At 40.2% G+C, this 25,713-nt stretch overlaps 1 protein-coding gene across 2 annotated transcripts in view; it reads left to right on the forward strand.

Moving 5' to 3' along the window:
• The window catches only part of asic2 (acid-sensing (proton-gated) ion channel 2), a 235,058-nt gene that overhangs the window by 124,343 nt on the left and 85,002 nt on the right, over positions 1-25,713 (forward strand). The window contains exon 1 of one of the 2 annotated variants that reach the window (XM_028411935.1): positions 20,926-21,618. The exons of the other annotated variant lie outside the window; for it this stretch is intronic. Coding sequence (XP_028267736.1) covers positions 20,926-21,618 — 693 coding nt within the window. Of the gene's footprint in view, positions 1-20,925; positions 21,619-25,713 lie in introns of those variants that run through there. 2 annotated transcript variants of the gene reach the window in all.

Genomic DNA, 25,713 nt, shown 5'->3' on the forward strand with positions numbered 1-25,713 from the left:
ACAGTGTATTTGCCCATCATGTCTTTTCATTGCTGCTATTCACTGTGTTTTTTTCTATTTTATTCACAAAGTGTACCTCTGTTTGCTTGCATAATTTTAGATATTATCTGTAAGGCTTCTAACTGGTCAAGAATAAATGACGTGCGACAGGTAACTGAATAGATTTGTAATAAGTGGAAAGCAGACACTCTTTATGTAACATGCTGGTTTTACTGTGGTGGTTTTGAGGAAAACGTTGGCAGAGGGGAGCACATCTTTGAATAGCAGATTGTGGAGCATATGGTCCAGCTTTGTCGTGACACTTACGTAAAGTCTTGCACAATGCAGCAAGCATGACATACACATATGACTCCTGTCAGTGTCCACAGTGCTCCTGCTCTGTCATGTTTCTATTTTAGGCCGTTTTCAGATGTCCTGCTTGAACTGGAAATGAACATTGAATAATCATGTTTTACTTTTAGCACAGGTTTACATATATTTGACTGCAAAAACACTGCCACTAGTTTTACACATGAAGCTTTAAATGAATTTTCCAACAACATATACATAAACAGAATTATCAATATAGTGTTTATTGCATAAAATGCTACCCAGCAGCTCTTCTAATGCATCTGACAATCAGTCTGCATGAGGTGTCATTTAACAGTAGCAGTATCCTCTGTGCTGCTCTCAACAAATTTCCAGTTTAATCACAGAGCCCGCCTTCCTAGCATTAGGCCTTTTAAATAAATAATCTTCTTCTACATCTTAACTTCATGTTGAGGATGTAGTGTGTGGAATTATAAATGATCAGTTTAAGTCAATGCATTGCGGAGTAGGAGATGCATTCAGATGCATATCATGAACAGCATTTTTTTTCTCTCTGTCTTCATTATTTGTATGTTTTATAAATATTTTTCACATTGGCAGACACATTCCAATACTCTTCCTCTACACTTGTAAATGTAACCACAGATTATACTATTTTAATCACTTCAGTTCCCCTTTGAGGGACAGGGGCACGCCTCTTTCAAATATCTTCCTCTTTATTAAAAAAAAAAAAAAAATCTTGTAAAATGCAGAGTCTCAGTTCTTTGACGTGTTATGATGAGATCAAAGCAGCTGAACTGCTTCTCTGAAAGTAATTCAGCATTCTGTGCAGTGCACGCTTAAAAAACGGCGCCACCTTACTTTGATGACTAAACCATTTCTGCCCTATGTCCCACTATTAATCTCACAGTATTGACTGCAAAAAGTACGGCTACATAAGCTCTGTCAGCAGCTGGGTGTGTATGTGAATGTGTGAGTGTCAGTGTAGGGAGGTACAAAGACAAAGACTCGTATTTTGCGCCATTATCTCTGTGCTGATGGCACTCCTGCTTCTGAACACCTTTCTTCCAGCCTCAGGTAGTTGCATGACAAAGTGTCTTTCTCAACATGTAACAACCATCTGGATTTTTTTTTTTTACCTTTCTATTTTAAAATTGCTCTCTTGAAGATGAACACTTTGAGAGAAATTAGTACAGTGGCAGGTCAGGGTGTGAGGTCACACTGGGCTTCTGTGGCACTGTTACACCCTTTTTTTCTTACATCGTTTTACTCTACTCTCTTTTTAATTAAGTCAGTTCTTTGGCCTTAAAATGGAAAATCCTTTTTGTCCACTTCTCTTTCACTGGTTCTCCATTGCCAGTGAGGCAGTAATCTCTAGTAAGTACACACAAATCCTCCTTGGACCAGGGATTATATTCTCTAGGCTATAAGGAGAGCAATGATGAGCTTCGCCATTACTTTATACCAACTTGTGCATTGCTTTTCTATAATAGTAAGATAATTACTGCTGATAACTGGAATGGAACATTCAAAAACAGTCGCTTTAATATGCAAAGTAACACAGACATGAATGGATATCAGTTGAGGCTAATTTTACAAAGCATATTTGGTTGCGAAGGGGATGCGGATCAGACTAAATGGAGGTACAGAATGTGTGGAGGACATTATGTCATGGGCATATTGTGAGCGACACTAAATAATCCCTGGGAATTATATCATATATTGATTAAGCTTTTGTAATATAATCCACGTTATAGCAACTAAACAAAGTGTACGAGTGAAGCATGTCCTATAGTCTGTGTTTAAACTGCATTAAAGCCATTTGTTTTAGCTTTAGAGTAAATACTTGTTCTTAACCATTGTTTTCTGAGGTGACACTCTTCTATTCATGTTATTTCTGTGTTGGTTGTGTGAAGGGTGCAGGGCATACTCTGTACACACACTGCTTATGACCTAACACTCAGTGACCGTCGAAACAGTGGAAGAAAAGCTAAACTGCATAATTTAAGTATATAAATTGGACATTTTCTGTTCAGTGAGTGTACTGTAGGAGGATTTTGTCCCCTCATCCCAGCATAATTACAGCTGGTTTTCAAAAATCTTACTGGACATTCTATGATGTAATTTTAGTGTAATCCATAGTGTGTAATGTTTTTTAAGCAAGCAGTTCTCTTTAAATGGTCTGTTGTAAAGTCAGATGCAGGTTAAGGGACTTTTTGTCCTGCCACATCTCAATTTTTTACATTCTGAGTAACAAGAAATCACAATACATGTTTTAAAAAAACCTCTGCATGTAACGTTCAGATGAGGTTTAATTAAGGCTACTATGGTTTGCTGTTTTTGGAGGCACCAGCCTGCTCCAGCAGTGTTGTTGCTATGGTTACTTATACTCCTTATGGCAGCCTTCAGTGTTAACTCCTGATTGAAAGTGTGTTTGAGGTGTTTTAATGCTGATACTATTTGTTCTTCATATATGTACATATAAGCTGAGCAGCATCAGATAAGTTCATGGCCACATCTCCATCCATCACCATTATCATCAGTGATCGTTGATGACAATCTAACTTTGAGAGAACGATTTCAAATGGCATTATGGGAAACCAGCTGTTTACATAGGTGTTATTCTGATGAAGATGAAGATAAGTCTCTACATATGAAATGTGCACACAAGTCTACAAGTGTAGAGCAAGTTCGTTTAAATGAAAGACATGAGGAGAATCTCAATTTTAGTCACTAATAGATATCCTGTTGTCAAGATATTGTTTACATGAGCATGCATCAATTATTGTGTTTAAACCTGCACACAGATAGATGCACAGCTACACAATGAGACACATTTCAGTGTGCGTTTTGTTGGTTTGCCTAATACGTGTGAGAAACAAACCAAAACAAAACAAAAAGGACCTTAAGCAACACAAATAATCCAAAATATAAAAACAGCAGCCTTCACAAATGTTTTATAAGGTCTTAACTACAGACGACGAGCTTCTTCAGCCTGAGGGAAACACAGTGTGTGTTTTTTGGTGAGGAAACACTGAAATTTTATTGACTCGGTTGAGATGTGTTGCTATCAGTGTGAATGTTAGGAGATGATGAGTGCATGTGGTGCATTACTGTGTGACTGTATCTTGAACCTGTTGATGATATTGCTGTGTGTAGTTAGGTGCTGGAGTCTATCCCAGCTGTCAATGAGGGAGAGGCAGGCTACACCCCAGACAGGTTGTTAGTCTATTGCAGGCCTAACATATAAAGACCAGCAGTCATACCTACAACACATTTAGAGTACACAGATCCCTTAACATACGTCTTGGGAATGGGTGTGGCTGCCCAGGCTATCAATGTGGATGTATCATTTTTGAAATCAGGAAATGACCTCAGATTTGAAACACAGACACCAACATGAAAACCAGGGCAACATATGCATTGCATGCTGTTGTTGATAATCTGCATTCAAATCCAGCATGGTGCCATGCTTTCAAGTGCAGCCTCTGTGACAGATCTCCGGACTCCCACTGGACTCTAACTGTCCCTGTTCAGTATTGATAACAGATCGATGTGTACTGACACAAAAACCCAGCTGACTCCATGCTGTGTAGCTGATTTGAATTTGTCTTCATCAATCATATCCTGCGAGGTTCACTTTGATGTTAAATCTTGGAAAATGATCCCAGGCTGCATGCATATAGAGCCACTGCGTCAAATACTGGATCTTCCTCCAAGCCTATTCTATGGTAATGAAGGGTGCTAATGAGAAGTGGAGGCTAACAAAAGCAGAGTTAATGAGGAGCAGTGTGTGTCTCTGCGGCTTTTCATGCCCACTCATTAGGGCTCTCTTTTAGCCAGTGGCTGGCCCACATTAACAGGTGCCCTCTTCTGCCAAAAGTACGCCGAAGACATCTCGGCATGTGTTATCACAAGAGATGAAAGGTGATATCAGATCTTAAAGGGAAGGTGTAATCTAAGATGGATGTGTTTCCTCCGAGTAGAGTGACGGTGCAGGTCAGACAATGATGACACCATTAAAGAAAAACAGCCTTCAGGAGATCAGAGAGGAGATTACTGTCTTCATCCTCTCAGGAAGGAAGGACACTTCTGCAGTTATGTGAAAGTTACAATGGTAGGAAGATGTTGTATCACTATTTTTAATACGTGTTGTCATTAGCAAAGGTCATGGGAGTCAGGTCATCAAAATGGTCTGTTCTTGAATATGTGGCCTTAAGAGATCATTAGGAATAATAAGGACGGATTGTGGACAAACCAATATGTGACTTTAAATTGTAGTACATGGCCTTGCAGGTAGTATTGGGACTGCTGAATGCTTTTCTCTCAACACACTCAACATTTCCATTTTTCAGGCTTGGCAGCAACCATCCAGATAATCTCTGCAACACACATACAGTACCTTCATTATTTCTGGCATACAGTTGTGTGATTGTACGCCAGCTAATTTAAAAGTGGATAGAGAGCCTGAAAGTTTTTAGAGGACAGAGATCATCTCAGGAAATTTGCAAATAAATTAGAGCAAGTCAAGCTTGGCGGATATATTCGAAAAATCCTTTCTTTTGATGTTGAAAGAGCATCCATTTATCACTTTTGAAATGTTTTCTTCCTTGCTAAGCTCATTTGTAGTCACGCACTGATATTCCCACTGATCCTTCTGTAACTGCAAAATAATGCCTTTAATTAAAAATAAAAAAAACATAAAACAAATGCGGAATTACACCTGAGAATTTAGTGAATGATTTTATTCTTGGAGCATGATAGCAAAAAATATAAGAAAACGTTAGAAGAAGAGGCATCAGGAGCAGCTTCTGTAATTGTTGCGATATTATTTATCATGTTCAACAATGCACCTATTGTCTTCTCAGAGCAGCTTGACATTCATTAAAACAGACATGTTAGTATATCACTGCTGAAACATTCTGCTGCTATAAATGCTTTCCTATAGCGGAAGACATTGACCTGAGTGGAAAAATCAATCACTGTAAACACGGATATTGTACAACATGTTTGCGTTATGTTTGCTTGCAGTTTGTGGACAGGAATACTCCCCATTGAATCCCAGTCATGTATTTGTGCACACTTCCTTCCACTGGAGTGTGTGATCTTTGGACTAATCGTATGTTTAATAGATGTTTTGACATTTTCAGTTTCTGAATCATGTTTTCATACCCATCCAAAACAAATGTTTTTGTAAATGGTGGATTCTGTAAATGCCACAAATATGGTTAAAATGTTTTCTTTGTATATTATTATTTATTTTTTTACCTGTTCGACTTGCTTGATTTGCATTCAGCAGTCTTGTTCTTTGTTAGCCTATAATTTAGTGGACTGAAAACAGCTCAGCCAATCTGAGGTTTAACTAGAGAAATATAAAAAAAAAAATCATAAGCAAAAACTTATGAAGTACCAAAGCAATAAAGTTATATTTTTTTGTGTGTGCTTGACTTTAATCACCATCACTCTGGATTTCAGGGGATGTTTTTTATGCTCTGTGTGTTGATGAGTTTGTTGAGGACCCCTTAGGGTGCAAACAAACACACCCACACTTGAGCTCTGCAAAGCTGGCAAAGAGCTCATAAGTGAGACTAACTTGAAGGCTGGGCTCATTTCCGCAAACACACACACACAGAGACACACACACACACATGGCCCCACATGTGGTTTCACATTCAGTATATCATCCGGCTGCTGTGTTTTGTTTTTGACTTGTAATTAATGTTTGTGTTGCTGCGATCCAGAGTTGCACAGAAGTAAAAATATTCTTTGGCTTTCATACTTCTCATAATTTGAGATAAATTTAACTTTTTATATGGGGTTTGTTGGAAGCAGATGAAAGTGTCTGAGTGAGCCATGCAGTTCTTTGGTCATTTCGTTTTATCTCATGCCATTTCCAAGAGTGCTGCTAAGGATGCTCAGCTTCCTGACAAGGCATGGCCTGGTCCTACTACCTCGATGCATCTGGTTTAGCACAGTAACAGTTTGCTTGTGTGAAGGGTTTCCCACTCTGATAATGGCCTTCATTTCTTCTCTGTTCATTTCTTTTCTTAAGAGTTCATAGTCCATTGAGTACATTTTTTAAGATAGAGTCAGCATCAAGGTCCTTTATTGATGAGGTAGCTTACTGATAAGTCAGCATTAGCTGTAGCCAAGCCTGGCATCGTCTCCACTGTAAACAATAAGTGTGGATTAAATGATTGCAGCAATCAATTCTCAAACTACTTATTATGTTTCTGCAGTACTCCTTAGCCCAAACTCTGCTATCCTGGGAAGGTTTGGACAGTAATGTTATTCCTTAGAAGAAAGTAAGGGGGAAAAAATCAATAGAAACGAATAGATAAAAACAATCATTAAAGTTGGCTTGTTTCTTTCCTGATAATTTTAAAGAAAATTTTACCTTATCAAAGCTTTATTAGACTATACGTGCCCATCAGACACAAAGCTTTGGGGACTATTGCGTGCCTCTGTGGTAGATAAAGCCTATACCTTATATTTATCAAAAAGAATGAAATATGGACAGCTAACTTGGTCATTACTAACAGAGGTTTTATTCTCACAGAAACAGATAAAAGGAGGAAATGAGGCAGATATTTTTTTACTCAAACAAATGCATTTAGCCAATTCAGCACTAGTCGTGAACCTTGACAGGATTATTATTTTTTTATTTTTTTTGTCCAGTATCTGCAGATGTTTATAAAAACAATCTCACCAGCCACAGTTTAAAGTTTCCATCTGAATACTCTTGCAAAGAAAACATCATCATCCAAGCATTTGATCAGAAAACAGGCTGCCAACCTGCAGAGCAGTTTGTCATTTGCACCCTGCTATTAAAAGAACCGCCGCTGAAGCAGCCCTCTCTCTAAACCCCATGCCTGTTGTTTAGACGCTGATGAGCTGTCATTGCTGTTTGGGGGCATGTTGTGTTTCTGTAATGTTTCCAGATCATAGCATAATGCACCTCTGTTTAAGATTGTTCCATGGGGTTGTAATGCTTAAAGACCTGCAGACTTTGTACTCAGTGGCACACAAATACAGGGGTGGATGGGATAAAAACAAACCCATCTGCACGCTGCTCATCAGACTAGTTGATAACTAATCACACCGCACTGTTTGATGCAGTTGCTAGTGATGCAGTGTAATTTCTGAAATATCTATCAACTATATTTGTGTAACATTATTGTAGCTTCCTCCAAGGCTTTTGCTGGCTTCAGAGTGTGAAGTGGCCTATTTAACCTATGGTAGTTTCATACAGTGACTGCCACAGAGGCAACAAATTCCTGATGAGTGGGAGTAAGGCGATAAGCGTTTTTCTACATCGACACCAGAAACACACCAGGGTCTGAATCATCTTTCAAAGAGCCAAGATTTGCCAAAGTTCAAAAAGAATGCTGTCATTATCCAAACCAGCAGGCACACAGTGCATTTAGCTTTCTGAATGTAACTTTTTTACTATTTCATATAATAATTGCAAGAAAAACTGCAATTACTGTATATATATTTTTAATTTGATGTAACAACTATTGTTTTACTTACATTTACACTGACACTCAGAAAAAATGGAGGTCAAACAAACAGATGGTTTTGTTTTTTTTTCCTTTACTCAAATTTTTTTATTTACTCTTTCAGTCTTTGCTCTAAAAAGGCCATGTGTTGGTGTAGCTCTAATGCAAGTAACCTTTAACAAATCTCATTACTGCTTTGCCCTGCATCAATACATCTGACCTTTGCCATTTGAATCCCGCCGGCTATACTAAGGCAACATGTCAGGGACAACAATGAAAACAACTGCACGAACAAATACAACAAAGCAAATGTTAATATGTTTCTTACATGTCTATCAGAGAACTCACTTTTTGTCCTGAGTGTGAGGGGTGTTATACTCGAGTGTTTGCCTGAGAGCTGTTTTCATCAGCTGCCTGTTCTCTTTATATGTGTTGAGGAGATAATGACTAGTATTTGCACACTACCACTCATCCAAAGAGTACACATCACACAGAGATTTTGTAAGAGGAGTGTGTACTGTCTTCTGTCTGTATTCCATGGTGTGTGGATTATTAATTATGTATCTGTTATTGTGTTTGTCAGCATGATCTTTCTGCTGAAGATACTGATGCTGAAGACAGAGCGAAGTCAGTGAAGAAGCAGTGGAGGATAGAGCGCTTGTTAGATGTGGGTTTCTAGATAATGGCTTTAATATTTGACCACCAGACCTTGCACCAAAGTTTCCATAAATGCTGTGGCCTATTCATGCACCAAGATGCTACTAAGTGTACCATCCGTGGCTGTAACTGCAATGGGCAAAATGAACAATAGAAAATAACATGATGACCTCCCAATTTGTAACTGGTCACAGTAGAGAAGTATGACTTTCTTGGCCCAAGCAGCAACACCTTTGCCACTGCCACTGTCTGAATGAAGCATGCTGACCGAGCTTCCAGCCTATAGCTTTGCAAAGTGCTTTTACTGACAGCAAAAAAAAAAGAATTTGGCCGGCTGTGCAGTGCACTGCCACATTTTTCTTTCAGCTTTTCTTTCTGCCTTTTTCTCTATGGCGTGATGATAAATGTATTCAAGGACACCTGGAGATGTTCTCCAGGTGTAATGGACGGGGTCCAGGTTAGAGAAGCACTTGTCATTTTCCTTCTGCTAAGCCTAGTGCCTGGGAAAGAATAGCCACTAGGTAATGTGCTGCAGGACAAGGCTTCTCACAGAAAGGCAAAATGGTGGAGCGTCTAGTGAGTAGCTTTTCATGTAAACCACTTGCTTATCTGAATTATTGTCAACTACTTTATCCGTATAAGCAGTGTGATACGGTTCCCTATACATTGTCAGTTTACCATCATAATAGTGTTAAGGCCATCTGCTTTGATGCAGACTGAAATAACTCAATATCTGTTGGCTGCAAAAATATGTTTTTTATTTGTTGTCCTCGGGGGATGAATTACACACCTCTGACCTCAGCTATACTGCCTTCATCAGCAGTTGTTGGATGGCTGTTTTGCTTGTGGTTGTGTCACTCATTGTTGCCAGTCCACTGTGCAGGGCTTCTGTTTGTGGATTTATCTCACTCAAAATATCTTGTTTTCACTTCTCTTGAAACATCTCTTCCAATTTTGAATGGTAGCATATGCTTGCATTACTCAACCACCTGTTTTGCAAAGTTTGCTATGAATTTTAATGATGGTGGTGCCATTCTTTCTTTCACAAGTCAGTGTACCATCAAACTGATTTTGAAGTTGTTATTTTAAGGTAAAACAGTTGCATAATGTTGCTTTAAGAGTGGCAGATGCTGTGAGGAGATGAGAAGAGAAGGTGGCCTTGACTGTTTGACTTCAAACACAGCAGCTGTTCAAAAAGCAGTATGACATTTGTGATGGGGAGAGTGCCAGTGCCTTCTTTTGACTGTATCACAAATTGGTTTCAACATGCAGAGGAGTTACTGGAAAGAAAGTCCTGCCTGGGGAATTTATCGGTTTCATGCAAAGGTCTGACAGTAAAATAAGGCGGCCTAAGGCTCCTGCACAGTTGATGGGAGATCACTTTAATGAAATATGATGATCATTTCAGGGATGTTTCTTTTTCGGCATCACATTGACCCTGTCTGACTCTGGACATTGTACAATTTAAAAGTGTGCATTTTCCAGGATACATGATTTAGAATATTTTAGAGGCAGGTTGCGGTAAGTTGTTAGTTCTTAAGGTATTCTGTTACGTCCAGAAGGAGCCCTGAAACCTGAGCACAGAGGTGTCATAAGATCCTCCAGATGAAAGAACGTGACGGTTACATGCGTCCAAATCAAGTGCAAATTGTGAATCTGTTCTACTCAGTTCAAGCCAGAAGAATAACTTGAGCTCATCTTTAATTCATGGGAGCACTTACAGTGCCGTGCCAGGGCAATCTACTTCCTGCACCCTGCTAAAAGCAGATTCCCAGAAGGGTCGACGTTTCCTTGGGGAAACAGCTGGACAACGCTGGCCTCACATTGAATGTGTTCTCACACTTCCCTTCCTGCTCTCACTCTTCTTCTCTTCCTCCTTCTGTCACTTTAAAACGTTGTATGCTTTCACACATGTTGCCAGGAGATATACAGGATTTTAGTTGAACACTTAGGCTTGATGGTCAAATGTAATGCTGTCCAGACAGTGTGGTGTAGGAAAACACTGCCTGTCTGTCTTTATCATCGGGACATAGTCAAATCGTTTATTTATGTGCCTATACATTTTCAGTGTGGGATCAAAGAGTGCAGGCTTGCTGGTATTTTGGTTGACAGTGTACAGAAATGATTTCCAGCTACGCTGTCTCCGCTACATCTGATGTGCTCTTTGATTTTGTGTCAACTTCCAGCTAGTTAATAAGCTTTGGCATGAAAAGAGAAAGGGACGTTATTTCTTTGCTGAAATTAGCTTTAAGTGGGACAAATTCACAGCATTTAAGGCTGCATAAGAACAACTGTGGAGCACTGATTATGCTGTAGTTTGGCAGATTCACAGATTAGGGTTTATTAACATTGGGACTCGTGATTATAGTAGAATTTTTTCCCTGAAAATCTTTCCAAACTTTAATTTCAGCAGTAATTTGTTTGTGCTTGTCATTTTCCCCTCTTTTAGCTTTGACTTTGCTCTTATCCTTGAGTCCTGACTAACTGAATAGATCTGGAATACTTTGAATGCCTTTTGAGGACTTTTCATAAAATAACAAACCAGATCTGTCCAGACTGAACTGGATATCATTGTTTGGAGCACATGCCCTCATGTGTGAATGACAGAAGACATGTTAGTTAATTAATTTGGTAAACAAACACATGATGAAGGACATGACAGATGAATGTTGTATTTTCCTGTCAGGCTGGCCTTCAGCTGTTCCTTAGAAACCCTTTCCTTGTGTACTGTTTGCTCAGACAAGGTCTTTGCCTAAACTGTTTATTTTCTTCTTCTCTATAAATATGTTTCCCCTGTGTCTACACCTGAGCTCAATGACTAACTCTGGATTCACGTCAATTCATCACTTGGCTAACCACATATTTCATCTACGAGCCTTATAATTCCTTCATTAAAATTGTATAATTAATGAAGTCATCAATGTTTTATGACTCGTTTGCATATTCTAAAATGTAATAATTTCCCGTTTGATCAAAATGAACTGAGTCTGTTCGCTGACATTTACCCCCAGATATGAAAATGTCAGACAGCTCTGCTACATTTCTCTGACACTCCTCCCATTGGAGCATTGCTTCTCTCACAGAGGTTGTATCTCACCACAAAACGTGTTGTTTTGGAGACCTGCACAGATGAATTTCCTCAGTTACACTTTAGCAGCAGCTTTATGACAGGCCTATTTTCTCTCTTACTTCACCTCAGCACCCTCATCTGGCCTGGATTTTGTCAGCCCATTGTGTTACTGTTTCTCCAAATAGTTTTAATTTTCTTTTATGATGTGGTATAACATTTTCCAAACAACATTCATCCAGCTGCCATCTGTTGCAGAGGAAGCAGTCAGACATCTTTGCACCTTCATCTACATAGTTTATAGCATTAAACCATGTCTGCAACTAGAACAAAATCATGTTTGTTTCTTCCTGATCATTGATATATCACTCACAGTACAATGAGGCTCTCTTATTTCTTTCCTTATTCCCCACACACACTGCATCTTTGTACTCTGGCGGGAGCATGTTGGGCTAGTGAAGTCTTGAAGGTTACACACAGCACATCAGACTAATGGTCCAGTTCTGGGTACATGCTCATGCTAATCACTTCTCTGATTGATTGTACTGCTCCCAAGCACTAATAGCATCATTAGCTGAAACTGTTGTGGCAGTCTTGGCTCTGAGCTTTCTATTCCCTCACTGAGATTTAAAATGTAGAATGTAGAATGGGACGGGTTAATTCCAGATCCATTTGGTGTTTATTCTCAGTAAAGACAACATAAAATGTAAATCAAAAAGACATTTAATTAGCCACACCCATTTCTTCGGGTAGAGCACTACCTTGTGTTACCATGGAAACCATGGGGCAAATCCTATTATAAATGACTTATATATGACTTGTGTGCATCATTATGGACTTGGGTTATCTCCTGGATGGTAATTGCAACCAGAATTTTTCTTTTAATGTATTTAACGGCCCTGGGATGCAGAGCCAATCCAGTGTAGCTGACAGTAAAATGATCTTACATGAAGAGTCAGCTGTCTGAGCTCACAGGATCAACATGCAGAACCCTACCAACTGTTAAACTTGTAAAAGAATGTATCTGATGAGAACTGAGTCACAGGAAGCTTTGGGCATGGTGGGAGATCTCATGTCTTTTTTTTTCTTAGCTGCACTAATAAAAAAGGCAAGAAAATGTTTTTTCTTTCTTTGTACTCTGGTTAATGTTATTAATTCATACCTACTGAGATGTGTCATGCATTTTGAAATATTTACAAAAGGAACAGATAATCATCGATGTGCCTGTGATCCATTTTCATTAGGTAGTGTGTATCCAAATTAACTTAGTAGTTAATGATGATATGTACCACTGAACTTGTTAGCCTGTATAGAGACCTTAATATACATAATACTATGCTATACTATACTATAATACTATGCTAATGGGATTGCAAAAGTCTACTATCTACATTATTAGTTGTTACTATTTGATATGCAATAATGGATACAGAAGCAGAGTACAGTATGTTTTAAATTCAGTTGTTGTTTTTATATGTAAGTGCCACCTCGTCCTCACCAGAAAAACACAAAGGAGGTCATCATTCCGATGGAAGTAGCGCGCCAGGGCAGGTTGACTTAAAAAATATGTCACATGGTATTAAAGTGAGGATGTTCTTTACTTAACTGCTGGTTAAGGTTAACGTCTAACCTTCACTAGTTGTATTATAGGCAAAATTCAGCCATGATTAAAAATGAAACTTAGTGGGTGAAAACAACACAGCTTGCATTGTTAGGGGGGCTTGAACCTCTGAGTTCGAGTCGACTACATTGCATGTACCGCCACCATTGCCAGCCGTTCCTCTTTACTCTGCTTTATTGGCTCCACAATTGGATAATGTCCGTCAATATGATTGTATGTTCTGTTAGCATAAATGTAACCATGTGTCGTATCTGGAGGATTTATTATTGACCAAATGTGGCCTTATTTGCATGAGGACATGTTGATAAGCACAATATGTTTGGTTAGGCTGAACATTAATCTTCGAAATCTTCAGTGAAAGGTGATTTTTCACACGTGCCACTAAAGCCAGTATCTCATTTTACTGTGAATATTAAAGAAAGCATGTGCATTATTGTGGCTACAATCCACTTAGAGGAGGTCCTGTTTTTGTGCATCTCATTACTGCCAAAGCTTTCATATAATGACATATAATGGAAGTGAAACCACTGTGCTGGTTCTAGTGTGACGACTGCAAATGTCCGCTGTGAAAAGGTCTATTATATATTCCCCTCAGACATTACACTTTAATAAGTGTTCCCATTTTCTTCTGAATAATTCAAACATGGTACATTTCTGTGTACTTAACGATATGCCCGGGTGCCAAAAAAGTGCCATATTGACATGTGGTCTGGACAATAGTATTAAAGATGTTGAGGTGCTGCTTTTAAGTGTCTGTTTCCAGCATAAAATATAGGTTGTGTGGCACTAGTTTTAAAGGCAGGCCTCTTGACTTGAGTCGTGACCGCGGTTTGCCAAGTGAGTGGACAGCAGAGGGGAGCTGTAAAGGGCAGGAGTGTGTGTGCAGAGTGCAGCTGGGATGCTGCCAAACTGTCAGATAGTGTTTAGGTAGTGTCAGCTGGGGAAGATTATTAGTATAACAAGGGGCGATGTTATAATCATAGGAATGGGAATCCAGCCTGATAAACAACACACCAGTTTTTTTTTTGGGTCATCATAACAACAGATGCCCTTGATTCATTCTGCATTCAGACCTGCAGCTACCAGACTACCAGACCTACATTCATCCAGCATGTTCACACACAAATACACAGACACCTCCACCTTTTTGTTGTGATTAGCTGCTTTTCAAAATTTAAAAGGCCTTCTGCTCTGTTTTAATGTGAGCCAGGTGTGGGGTATCATCCAAAGCAGCTGCTCCCTATTGTCTTTAAATCAAAAGGTGTTGGCAGTTTAATAAAATGTGCAGCAGCATGAACATATACCTAATCGACCATAAAATAGGGCTATCAAAAGCAAGCTTGAAACCTAAGAAAACAGGATTTTTTTTTCCTGATCCTGCTGTATATCTCTTCAGTTTGCATGTCTGCACCTGTCCTCCTTAAAAGAGAGGCTGGGTTTACATTTACATAAATACATAGCTCTGAAGAGGATCACTGATTGTGTGTTATCACAGAGGGAGACAATGAAATCCTAGCACTTAACACTGAGTTCAAAACACAATTATGATATTATACTGTCATCATACGCAAATGTAGCCATAGCTGTGTGATACTGTTATTACAACCAGAGCAGGTACAATCCAACAACTCCAATTAACATTCCTCAACATCTGCTGTCCATTTGTTTAATTGAACTGTACCACGTGTGTGTATTTTATGACCCTGGACATTAGTTAACAACTTGTCAATATCATATTTAGCGCAGTTAGAATTGCAGAATCAGCAGCAGCTTTGTGTGGCCTCCAGGTTGCCTCAAGCCAACAGGGCTGAAGTCAATTCACTTTCACTTTCATTGATTCAGCTGAAAATAAAGTAAAACTGCAGTTCATAAGATAGGGATGAGAATTTTATTCTATTCAACTGACAATTAAATCTAAGATAATCAAACCTGTTGATAATAATGATGACGTTATATTCTTATTTTACAATTCACCCACTCTTCATTAGCTCGTTTTTGTATCACTCACAGCCTCAACTAGCCTGTAGGGATCATTAAAGCTTCATGTAATTTAATAAAATCTGATCTAAACTTGAACCCTTGGCCTGAGTTGTGTTTAGAGAGTTACTGAGGTCAGCTACAGTACAGACTGAAGATCTCTCCAATCACCTGCTGTTATTAAAATAAGGCATGAAATGAAAGTGCGCTTTCAGACGACATACACTGGTTCCCCTGTGGTTTCTTCTTCTTTACTCAGTGAAGGATACTTCCCTTTCACAGTTCATCTGAGCATCTCAGTCCATCTGTGTTACCTGCGGAGGCTTTCTTTCATAATTTCTTTTGAGTCATGCCACCCCCTGCCCTGACAGAACAGACAGTTAAGCACTATCTACAGGCAAATTATCTCCATTCTGACTGCTCTCTGTGTGAGCCAGAATATTAATTTTAAAATCAAAACGAATACACCAGTGACTACCAGTGGTACCTTTAATATTTGATCTGTAATGGTGACTTTTTATTGCATTTGTTGTAGATTTTACAGTCTGCTGGAGAAAATAATGCTCCACTCCTTTCGGCCCTGTGGAGCATTTCATCTTTTTCTGTTCTGTTGTTAGTTCATTTGTATTTATTTACAGAACCGTGGTGAAGTGACACGCAGGCATAAATTGCAAATAACTGAACATACACAGAACACAGTTGTTTTTTGGGTCATTTGGGCATTATCCACATAGTTTCATACACCTGGAAAATCAGCCCGCCCTTATGTTTTCTCAGCAATGACAGACTGACATGTTTACAAGAAACCTCAAGGTGAATGCATGGCTTAGAATATATGAAGGTATAAATAGCATTTTACTCAAAACTTGTAGATATGTAGGGCAGCCACAACCACAAACTGAAGAAACTTTCTTCAGAGAGGGGAAAATTCAGCAGGACACCTCTGCCTTCATCAGCTACATCTAAGAGACTTTGTATGTTCGTGCACAGCCAGCAGTTGGTTTAAGGTTAAATCTTCAGCAGAAAATTAAACAATGCTGATGAGCACTGCAGCGAGAACTGCTTGTGTATATAAATACTTATATGGAGGCGGTAGTGATTGCAGGAGAGCCAGTGTTCTGGTCAGCTCAGTATGTTATTATATGTGACAATAACTCTGAGATGATAGACAAGACCTAGCAAAGCCACCACTGTCACATCACAAAGGAAGCCTTCTCTGGATGGTTCCTCGAACCCTGACAACAACTATTAAACGTAATGATGATTAAATGAGCAGCTACCATGAGACCATCAATCTTATGACTTAATCGGGGTCTACCAAGGGATTCATCTTTTGTAGTAATTTAAAACGATCCAGAGAGAAAGATGGGAGGTGTGCTGTAATGGCAAAAGCCTTTTTTTTTTCTTCTTTCTCCCAGATGACAAGTGTTACTGCAGTCAGTTTATAAAACTCATAAGGCACAGAGAAGCCTTTGGTGTCTCTGCCTGCCATCACTGTCATTTTAAATCAAGCTGGGCTTTTGATTAATGACATCTCGCCACAAGATACACTGTTTTTATTCACCTGCTTCATCTTTCATCTACTTGCCAGTGGCACGGTCTCACCTGTGGATTAACTGACAGAGCCGGCATGCACGCGTGCATCATTATGAATCACATGTTGTCCTACTCGTGCTGAACTGGAGCTACTGTTGTACAATAAAACATGTATAATGCATCATTCACAAAAAATTCTAGGTCTCATTAACATGAACCTATGAATGTTTAATTGTGGTTTATATTTACAGGCTGCTCTCTCACAGTTGGTTTGCAGCTATGTGTCTTTTGATCTTTGACACTGTTGTTAATGAAAACATACAGGAATATTTTATAGGAAATGCATGCCATGGCACAGCAGCCACAGATTGCTGGGTAATTGTATCTGACGCTTGGGCTGACTATATCCCTAATTAATCTGTGATTTCCCTTATGTTTTAGAATTGCAAATTGGATATGTTGAGCCTTTGAGCTGTTCTTTACACTGACTGCATAGCTGGACTCAGAAACCCTCTTTATGGCTCCAAGCTAATTATTCGGCCTGTGGATCCAGGCTCTGGAAGGCTGCCTCTGACTCTAGCTGTAGGCTCTGTGTGTGTGTGCGTGCCTCCCATAGAGCCTGTGTTTGAAGAAATAACTGTACTTGCATGCGTTTGACATTCTAATACTACATTTTTTTTGTTTTTGTATTTTCAGCAGTTATGCATTATACATGTTTTACCCTCCTAACAGTCCTTCATTGTGTGTGTGTGTTCAAGCAAAGACTTGCTCTTTTGGGTCTCTGTGTTAATTTCATTTGACATTGTGTTTTATGGTTCCCAAGTTGAAACGTCTTTTCATTACACATTCAAATAAGTGATCACAAGGAGTTGTCAGGCGCTGTTGCACAATGATCAGCCACACAATGAAATGTGTTCATGTTAAACTGATGCCAAGCCGGCAGCTTGTCATTGATCTTGCAGCAAATGTAACTTTTTTACCATAACAGAATAATTTGGTTGGCCTCTGTGACTCATTGCATTCAGCTGTAAAAGTGATCTGATGTGGTAATGATTCACGGCTGCCGCATATTGCAGGCTCTGACAAATTATAAAGACGCCTGCATGGTTTTATTTCAGGTCTTTCTGTAGCAACAGAGCAGCTCAGGCAAAAATACCCCTATATCACACAGTGTGACTGCGAAACTTGATTTTTAAACTCCATGAACAACAGCTTATGCTAAGTTGGCCAAGAAGCTTTGTGTTTACTTCTATTGATGCCACCTCTTTAACTTTTTAAGCTGTGTTGAACAGAGACTGTGTGCTGGCTGACGTGGCATTTGCAGATTGTAAATGCTAACCCTTCCACCAAGTGGAGAAATAAGGTAAAATACTTCTGTTGTGTGGGTGTTTGATTTACACAGCCACTAAGGACATGCTGCAAGATTAAACTTCTGCTCTGATCCAAAGTTTATAAAAAATAAATGACAGATGGTAGTCAGGATCATGGTGTTTTTCCCTTAATCTTTTCTTAAATTTGTTCAATTTAAAAGTAGTGAAACAATTTTAGACAAACAATTGCAGATACATTCTCTCATGGCACATCTTGATTTTAGTTTATTTATTTAGTTAAATGTTTAAGGAGGAAAAACATTTAAATAGTCAAGTAAAAAAGCAATAAATTAATAAACGCCATTCATAATCCAACCAGCAATGCACTCAATAGCCTGAAACTGAAACTTAAAAGTCCAGAGGTGTGATCGTTTTGATTAAACATAACTTTGCAATGAGCACCTGTACTCAATAGCTATGTCTCTATGATGATGATCAATTGTCACTTAACCCCTTCCACCCCAAGCCTATTTTTAAGGCATCAGCTTGAAAATGGAATGCCCAAAATGAATAGAGTATATCTCAGCAAACACAAGGTGTATTTGAATAAATAATAAAAGTGTCATAATAAAGCGAACACTTGGGAGATTTGAAGTATTAGTTTGTATGCCTCTGGCTCTTTGTAAATTAAGACTGCTCACTTTTACAATGAATATCTTTTTGAAATGATGCAGTTGAAGCACCGAAGTTATATCAAGCTGTAGTTAAGCTTGTGGACATTATCTCTGCCAAGAAGATTCTTTAAAAAATGTCTCTTTTTGCCTGTATCTGGATTGACAAGGCAGGGGCCATCTAAGGTACCCATTTTTCTACCTATTTTTGGTCCAAAAGACTTTTTGATTATTCGTATAAAGTGCTGCGTTATGTCTTCAAACTGATGAACATGACATGATATTATGGTGGGTATCTGGTCCTTTTCCCTTAGCCACAGATTTCACCCTTTCCATTTGGCACTTCACCCGTGTTAATAAGTTTATGATTTTAAATTAAAAAAAAAAAACAATCACTGTTCAATTATCACCATTGCTTTGTTCATTTCACTGGGTTTAAAATGCATATCCATAAACATGTTCTAATAAGAGGTATACAATTTGTATCACCAAAATTCTAGAGACAATGTTCTTAAAAATCCACATACTTGTAATAAAACCATTTAACTTATATATATCTTTAATTTATAATTGGTAGATCATCCCCTTTCATTGCAAAAATACACATTTGCTAGAAGTAAGGAGACTCTGTCTTGCTGTTGTTAACTGCATGCTCACAGCAGTCTCTCATCGCTTTGTGGCTGTGTGGCTCAGCAGCAGCAGCAGACAAACAGAGGGGGGCGAAGGACGGCGCGAGTTAGCACACAGAGAGACAGACGCTCTCATCAGTGACGGGCTCACCGGCTGCGTGGACAGAGCTGTGGCGCAGGAGGAGGAGAAGAGGTGCAATGGGGGGACAAGCTGCCTGAAAACCGGAGCAAAACGCGAGAGACTTCGAGAGAGGGAGGGAGGCGGGGGGGACAACAGAGAGATCACAGAGGGGAGAGGAGTCATTTAGAGCAGGGAGAGCGAGCAGGCTGGATGAAGCTGACAAGGACACAGAGGGAGGAAAGCGCACAGAGAAGCCTTTTCTGACGGGCGAGAGAGACGAGGGAGCGCGTGCACAAAGTGGAAAAGAAGAAGAGGAGGAGGAGAGAAAGCCCGACAGGAGGTCGAGCTTACGGGGCTTGACTGACATAAGAGAGAAGAGGAGGAGGAGCGTGAGGGCAAGTTGATGGATTTGATTTGGAGAGAGTATTTTTAGAAGGAGGAGCAGAGACATGAGAAGAATATTGAGATTAGAGATGCTGTCTCTGAGTATGGGAGCAACAACTAGGGAGAAAGAAAAGAAGAGAGACAGATAAAGGGGGAGAAATGTTGAGATCAGAGTGTGACAGAACAGATTATCTTTGGTCTGGTTTCCCGCTGTTAACTGCTGTGAGTGTGTGTCCGTGTGTATGCATGAGTGCCTCCTTCTCCATGTGAAAGTGTGTTGTAGTATGTTTGTAACTGTGCTGCTGGGAAGCAGGTCTGCTACAAGATGAAGCTGCCTCCTGGTTTTCATACAGGACCTTATAACACTGTTTGAAGTCGAGTGCCGAGGGAGACGAGGAGCAGATCAGTGACATCACGAAGAAGTGGAAGCATCAAAAGTGAGACTGCAGAAGTGGAACAGAAAACAAATGAGCATGGGAGACTTTGTATTCAATTAAAGCCTGTACTTAATAGTGACAAGAAACTGATTGCTGCCTCGGGCTGACGGATGCTTCTGAAAGCCAGAAAACATTACACATAACTCCTAAGAAGAGAAAGCACGGTGGAACAAGGCAAGCTCTCGTCCAACAGACTGCACCACACCAACCATACCCTTCACTGTTGTCTCATTATTTTAATTACCTTCCCTTCTTTCATTCATTTTGTTGTCCTCTCTGCTTAGCCTTTGGTATTTTGTATTCCATCCTCTTCTCTCCGTCTCTCCTCCCCTCCCTCTTCCTCTTCCCTTCGCTCTCTGTGTCTCATCCTCTCTTGTTCACTGTCACACTAACTGCCGTGGATGCTGGAGTTCATTCATGTAGAAGACACCTTGCTTGGAGCACATTTGCCTCTGTTTTTTTTTTCCTTCCCCTGCTGAGTTAGCTGATAGGAGCTCTCTCAGATTGAGGGAGCAGTACAGATGACCAACAAGTAGCTGCTGCTGAGTTCATCGGAGCTCCTGCACCACCAGGAGAAGACGACTTTGAGACAGTTTTCTGAGAGGGTACGTAATATTGGTTAGGACTGCATGGGTCAGTATAGTGTATAAGGCTAAACACGTCTCCATGTGTGGATTACAGTAGTGGATTTATCCTGGAGCTACATGTGGGCCCCGGCCCCTGAGGCCTGGCTGGGAAATGAAGCCTTTCCCGCGGCTTTAGGAGCGCTGTGGGCAGCTATGGCCCTGGAAGGGCACTGTCTCCGGAGGGGATCCCCGGCCATGATTAGAAAGGGCCGTCAGCGGCGTCATGCAAAGCCAGGTCTGGCTCAGGTCACATCCACTCTGCTCTCAAGGACACGCCTACATGGCCTACGGCATGTTTGCGTCCCTGGTGGCTCTGCGGGCCGCAGGGCCTTCTGGCTGCTGGCCCTCTGCACTTCCCTGGGGTTGCTTTTATCCTGGTCCTCCAACCGCCTACTCCACTGGCTTTCCTTCCCCACATACACACGTGTTCACGCTGAATGGGCCAAAGAACTGGCCTTCCCTGCCGTCACTATCTGTAACAACAACCCTATCCGCCTCTACAAACTTACTAAGAGTGACCTGTATTTTGCTGGCCACTGGCTTGGCCTCCTGCTGGCCAACCGGACAGTGAGGCCCATGGTTTTGGACTTACTTCAGGAGGACCGTCGGGCCTGGTTCATGAAGCTGTCAGACTTTAAGCTTTTTCTGCCACCCAGAAACTTTGAGGGAACCAACCTGGAGTTTATGGACAGACTGAGCCACCAACTGGATGACATGCTGCTCTCCTGCAAATACAGAGGAGAGCCCTGCGGAGCTCACAACTTCTCATCTGTAAGTCCAACATCTCTTGTGTGCTATAGTTCTTAGTTTTATATCATGCTGTCCAGTATCTGCCTGAACTTCAACCGAATGTGAAGTCACACCATGCTGAGACACCATATTGCTTCATTACATGATTTTTTAGGAGGGCAGCCCCTTGCACTATGCTAAGCTGTAGGTTATAAGGCAGTGGAAGTGAAATATAGAGTATACAACCTGCTGTAGCTTGCTCTTATTGCTGACTGTTAAACCTTTTTGTTCACTATACAAAAATATCTTCAACTGCCAGATCTCTTAATAATTCCTGAACACTAAGACATAAATCATTTGCAGAGAAAAAAAAGTATGAAAAGTGTCATGAGCAGAAGCCCTGGTCATACATTAACATAAATTAATGGTTTAATTATGGCCTTGTGCCTCGGCCTAGCTACAGTTCCTACATATATAAAAGATTTTTTTTTTTACAGCACTATGCAGTGCAGCATCCCTACAGGAGTGTACTGCCTCTGTGTCTCATTGCTCTCCTATCTGCTCTCCTTTTTTTGTGTGGGATGTTTGTGAGTTTGGGATTTGTGTGCCCACTTCCTTTGGCGTTTTTGAACCGTAGCAGATGTTTTCTCTGCGGTAAGACGGAAGCTCAAACTTTCTTTGAAACTTAGAGTCAGAGTCTGACTGAAGGAGAAATGATATAACCTGTTTAAAAACCTACATGCGAAGGTTTCAGAGGCTGCTGTCACTTGCTGCAATGGATTAGTGCTCTCTATTTGCACTCACAATTTTGAACTAAACAAATAAAGTGTTTATAGCCAATTGTATCAGTAGCCATTCAATTTCTAATACCCATTAATTAGATTCTTACCTGTCATTTGCACCAACCTCATCAAGCAGACAGGAAGTCAGGCACCAGAACAGAGAGTTTCCGGTAGACTTTCAAAATAAAACAATGTGAGACTCTCACTGATTCAACATTGCAATCAGCAGAGACACACAGTCATGTACAAGGAGAGGTTCATTTAGGAAGTAGAGAAACAGCATTTATATGATATAACAAAATAAAAAAGGAAAGGGCAGGAGGAGATGCAACAACTGTTTTTAGGGTGGAAGGTGAGAATTTTCTCTTTGTGTACATGTGTTGATGGAGTAAACAGAAGTTTCAGTAACTGCTCTGTAACCCAGCCTGATACATGTAGGCATTAACCATCAGGTAAACAGGCAGATTACTACCGCTGTGCAGCTCTTTTCTAATGCTTCTGGTGTAAATCAGAGGTTACACTCAGCTCATCTTTATATTAAGTGATATCGCTACTAAACAGAAGCATTTATTTACATTTTACCATTTCTTCAGAAGTACAGACCGCTTGCAAAAATTGCCCTTGAGAGTTGTTGAATACAGTAAATGCAGTCTCATGTTCTGTGGAACATCAGTGGATTGTCCCATCCAGCGGCCCACAATCGACATTGTGGGTTAGTGCCTGGTCTTTATTGACTGTGCTAGCATCAGTAATAATAGACTGGCATATATGCTGTGAGTAACTCGTTGAAATCGATGGTTGCCAGTCCAAAGTGTGCAGCATTGTGGAGGAATAATGCCGTGTTTTATGATGAGCCCCACATCTGTTGTGTCACCAGCATACCTAATGATGTTGAGTCTGGCAGTACAGTCATGGTTGAGCAGGCAGAACAGTAGGGGGCTCAGGATGCAGCCTTGGGGGGGACCCTGTCCTCATTGTGATGGCTCTTGATGTTTAGCTGCTCACCTCTGCACCAACCTATTTTCTCTCTATTGCATGAAACGGATACATGAAACGTGTATAACTTTGATGATTGCATTGTTTTTGTTGTCTTCTTATGGGTTTCACCAGATATCTAAGGAAGAAAAGACAAGCCTTTGATTTCCACTGAAAGCAGCATTATTACACCGCTGACAGCTCTGCCTTTGTTAAAAAACTGTATATTAAACTGATGTCAATTCAACCAGCTGGATTCACTAATTATGTCAAGGTCCACTACCGATGTGAAGGGGAACAAGTTGAGTATGTGCAAGACTTGTTTGAATTGGAGGGTAGTATTGCAGCTTCCCAGGCTGATTGATTTTCTTGCAGTTAATATGTCTGAATGGTTCTACCTGCTGATAGAAAATTGTACTCTACTTAAACAACCAGTCTGTACAATATCTCTAAAATATCAATAAAATCTAAAAGGGTGAAGGACAAGGTTGCTTTAGCAGCCCTATAACAAACTTTAAATCATGATGCCTGAATATTCTGTACTACCCTCATTATCCCTTCAGAATATTTTGGTCATGGACAGTATGTTGGATACCATTAGACTTCTCCTGCAGATCAGATCAGCATTGATGCTCCAGCTTTGCCTTCTTTCTCATCTTGTTCTACCTTAAAGGGGAGCTCAAGCCGTTAACGGGGCCTCAGTGATTTTGCTAATCTCATTAGCCTGCTGCTGCAAGTCAGCAAAGACTCCCCAAGGCCTATTCATTATCACAGCATTTAGAGCACTGTCACTCTAAACCCAAAAAGGATGCAACAACCAGATTAAGCAGGACATGGGAACACATGTACATAGACCTAAGAGTAAATAAACATGAGAGCCCATGTCTTGAGTTGTTACAATTATTTTTTATGCTTAGATGTGTTATTGTCTCAAACATTAAGTGAGAAATCCAGTTTTAATAGGGGGTTGGTTATTACAGGCTTAAGAGTACAGAGGAGGCTTTGAACTGCCAAGAGGCGGGTGGTTTTCGAGGAGAGGAAGAAAAAAGGTATGAGTAGGGTTTGGAAGTGAGAGGCTATATGTGGAAAAAGCATCTAGTTGATCTGGCTGGGAATGTGTCCTTATGATTCTATCCAGTCCCCTTGCAGCAGCAGGATTCTGTGCACTGAATCCACTGTATTACAGGGAACTAGTAGAAGGTTGGGCTATCGATAAATCTATAAGCTTCTTGCTGTAGTTTATGGTGGTCTGCTTTGCTCCCACATCTCCAATACTGATGTACTCTCAGCGGCGTCTCCTGCAGTGAGTCCCAAAAGTGGGGAATGACAGAGCTGTTGAAACGTGCTGAAGGCCGCGCAAACAGCACTCGCCATCCTCAATAAAAGTACCTGAAATCTTATCATGCCACAGCTAGGTGAGTCTCCTTCTATGTGGAGCAGATACACATCGCTTTTCAGAGCTCTATCGTGGGCTAGATAACTGCACCTGCAATGACAAATTAAATAGTGCTCAGAGTTGGAGAGCAGCATCTAATCAGACTCTCAGCCAGGGATGAAAACAAGGTAACCTCTTTGCCTGGCCACTGTAATGTATCAACCTTATCTCCAGAGAAATCTCATAACTGGAGAGCCTCAGTGATGCTGCGATACAATGTGTAAGTGTTTGGCTTGAGGAGGTTTGTCATACATTTGCTTTATGCTGGCTTTGTTATATGTTGTCTGTCCTTTATATAATCACAATATTTCAGATGAATGTGAAGGATTTCGAAGGATCTCATAACGCTCACGCTCTGTTCTGTGAATGTTTTTGCATCTATTAGCTTATTGTTTTGATTTTACTGCACTCACCGCCGTTACTGCTTTGGTGCTCTCATATTAACGCTCTAAAGGACTCTAGCGTTGAATCACAACGTTTTTTTCCCCACCATACTGATTTGGCTGTAGGTTTATTAATCTATGCAGATTGGTGTTTTCGTGTGACATTACTCTATGCTAATTACATAAACCTAGTCTGCTTAAGACACAAATCCTTTGCTCTAATGATGAATTCACAATTACAAGATCTCCTCTGATGTTTACCTTTAATCCTTTAAGCAATTATTTCACAGCTCATTTTACATTTCTCATATCCACTTCTAATATTTTTTTTTACTGTGTAAGCATTTGTCTTGTTTGTTTTGTACCTGACAACTTTAATTGGTCTTTAATTTGTGCTGTGGTTTGGAGGGTTGCATGACCTTTTGACAGAAAGCCCTGTTTTATGAGAGGATATACATGCCATTATCTGATCTATAGGTCGTGTTTATAAGATTTTAATTTGTTTTTCATCCAGCATGTCTAGTGTTTGCAGTGTTTTGTGAATGCTGATCTCTGCACCATC

This window comes from Parambassis ranga, chromosome 8 (genome assembly GCF_900634625.1).
Source record: "Parambassis ranga chromosome 8, fParRan2.1, whole genome shotgun sequence".
Lineage (NCBI taxonomy): Eukaryota > Metazoa > Chordata > Actinopteri > Ambassidae > Parambassis > Parambassis ranga.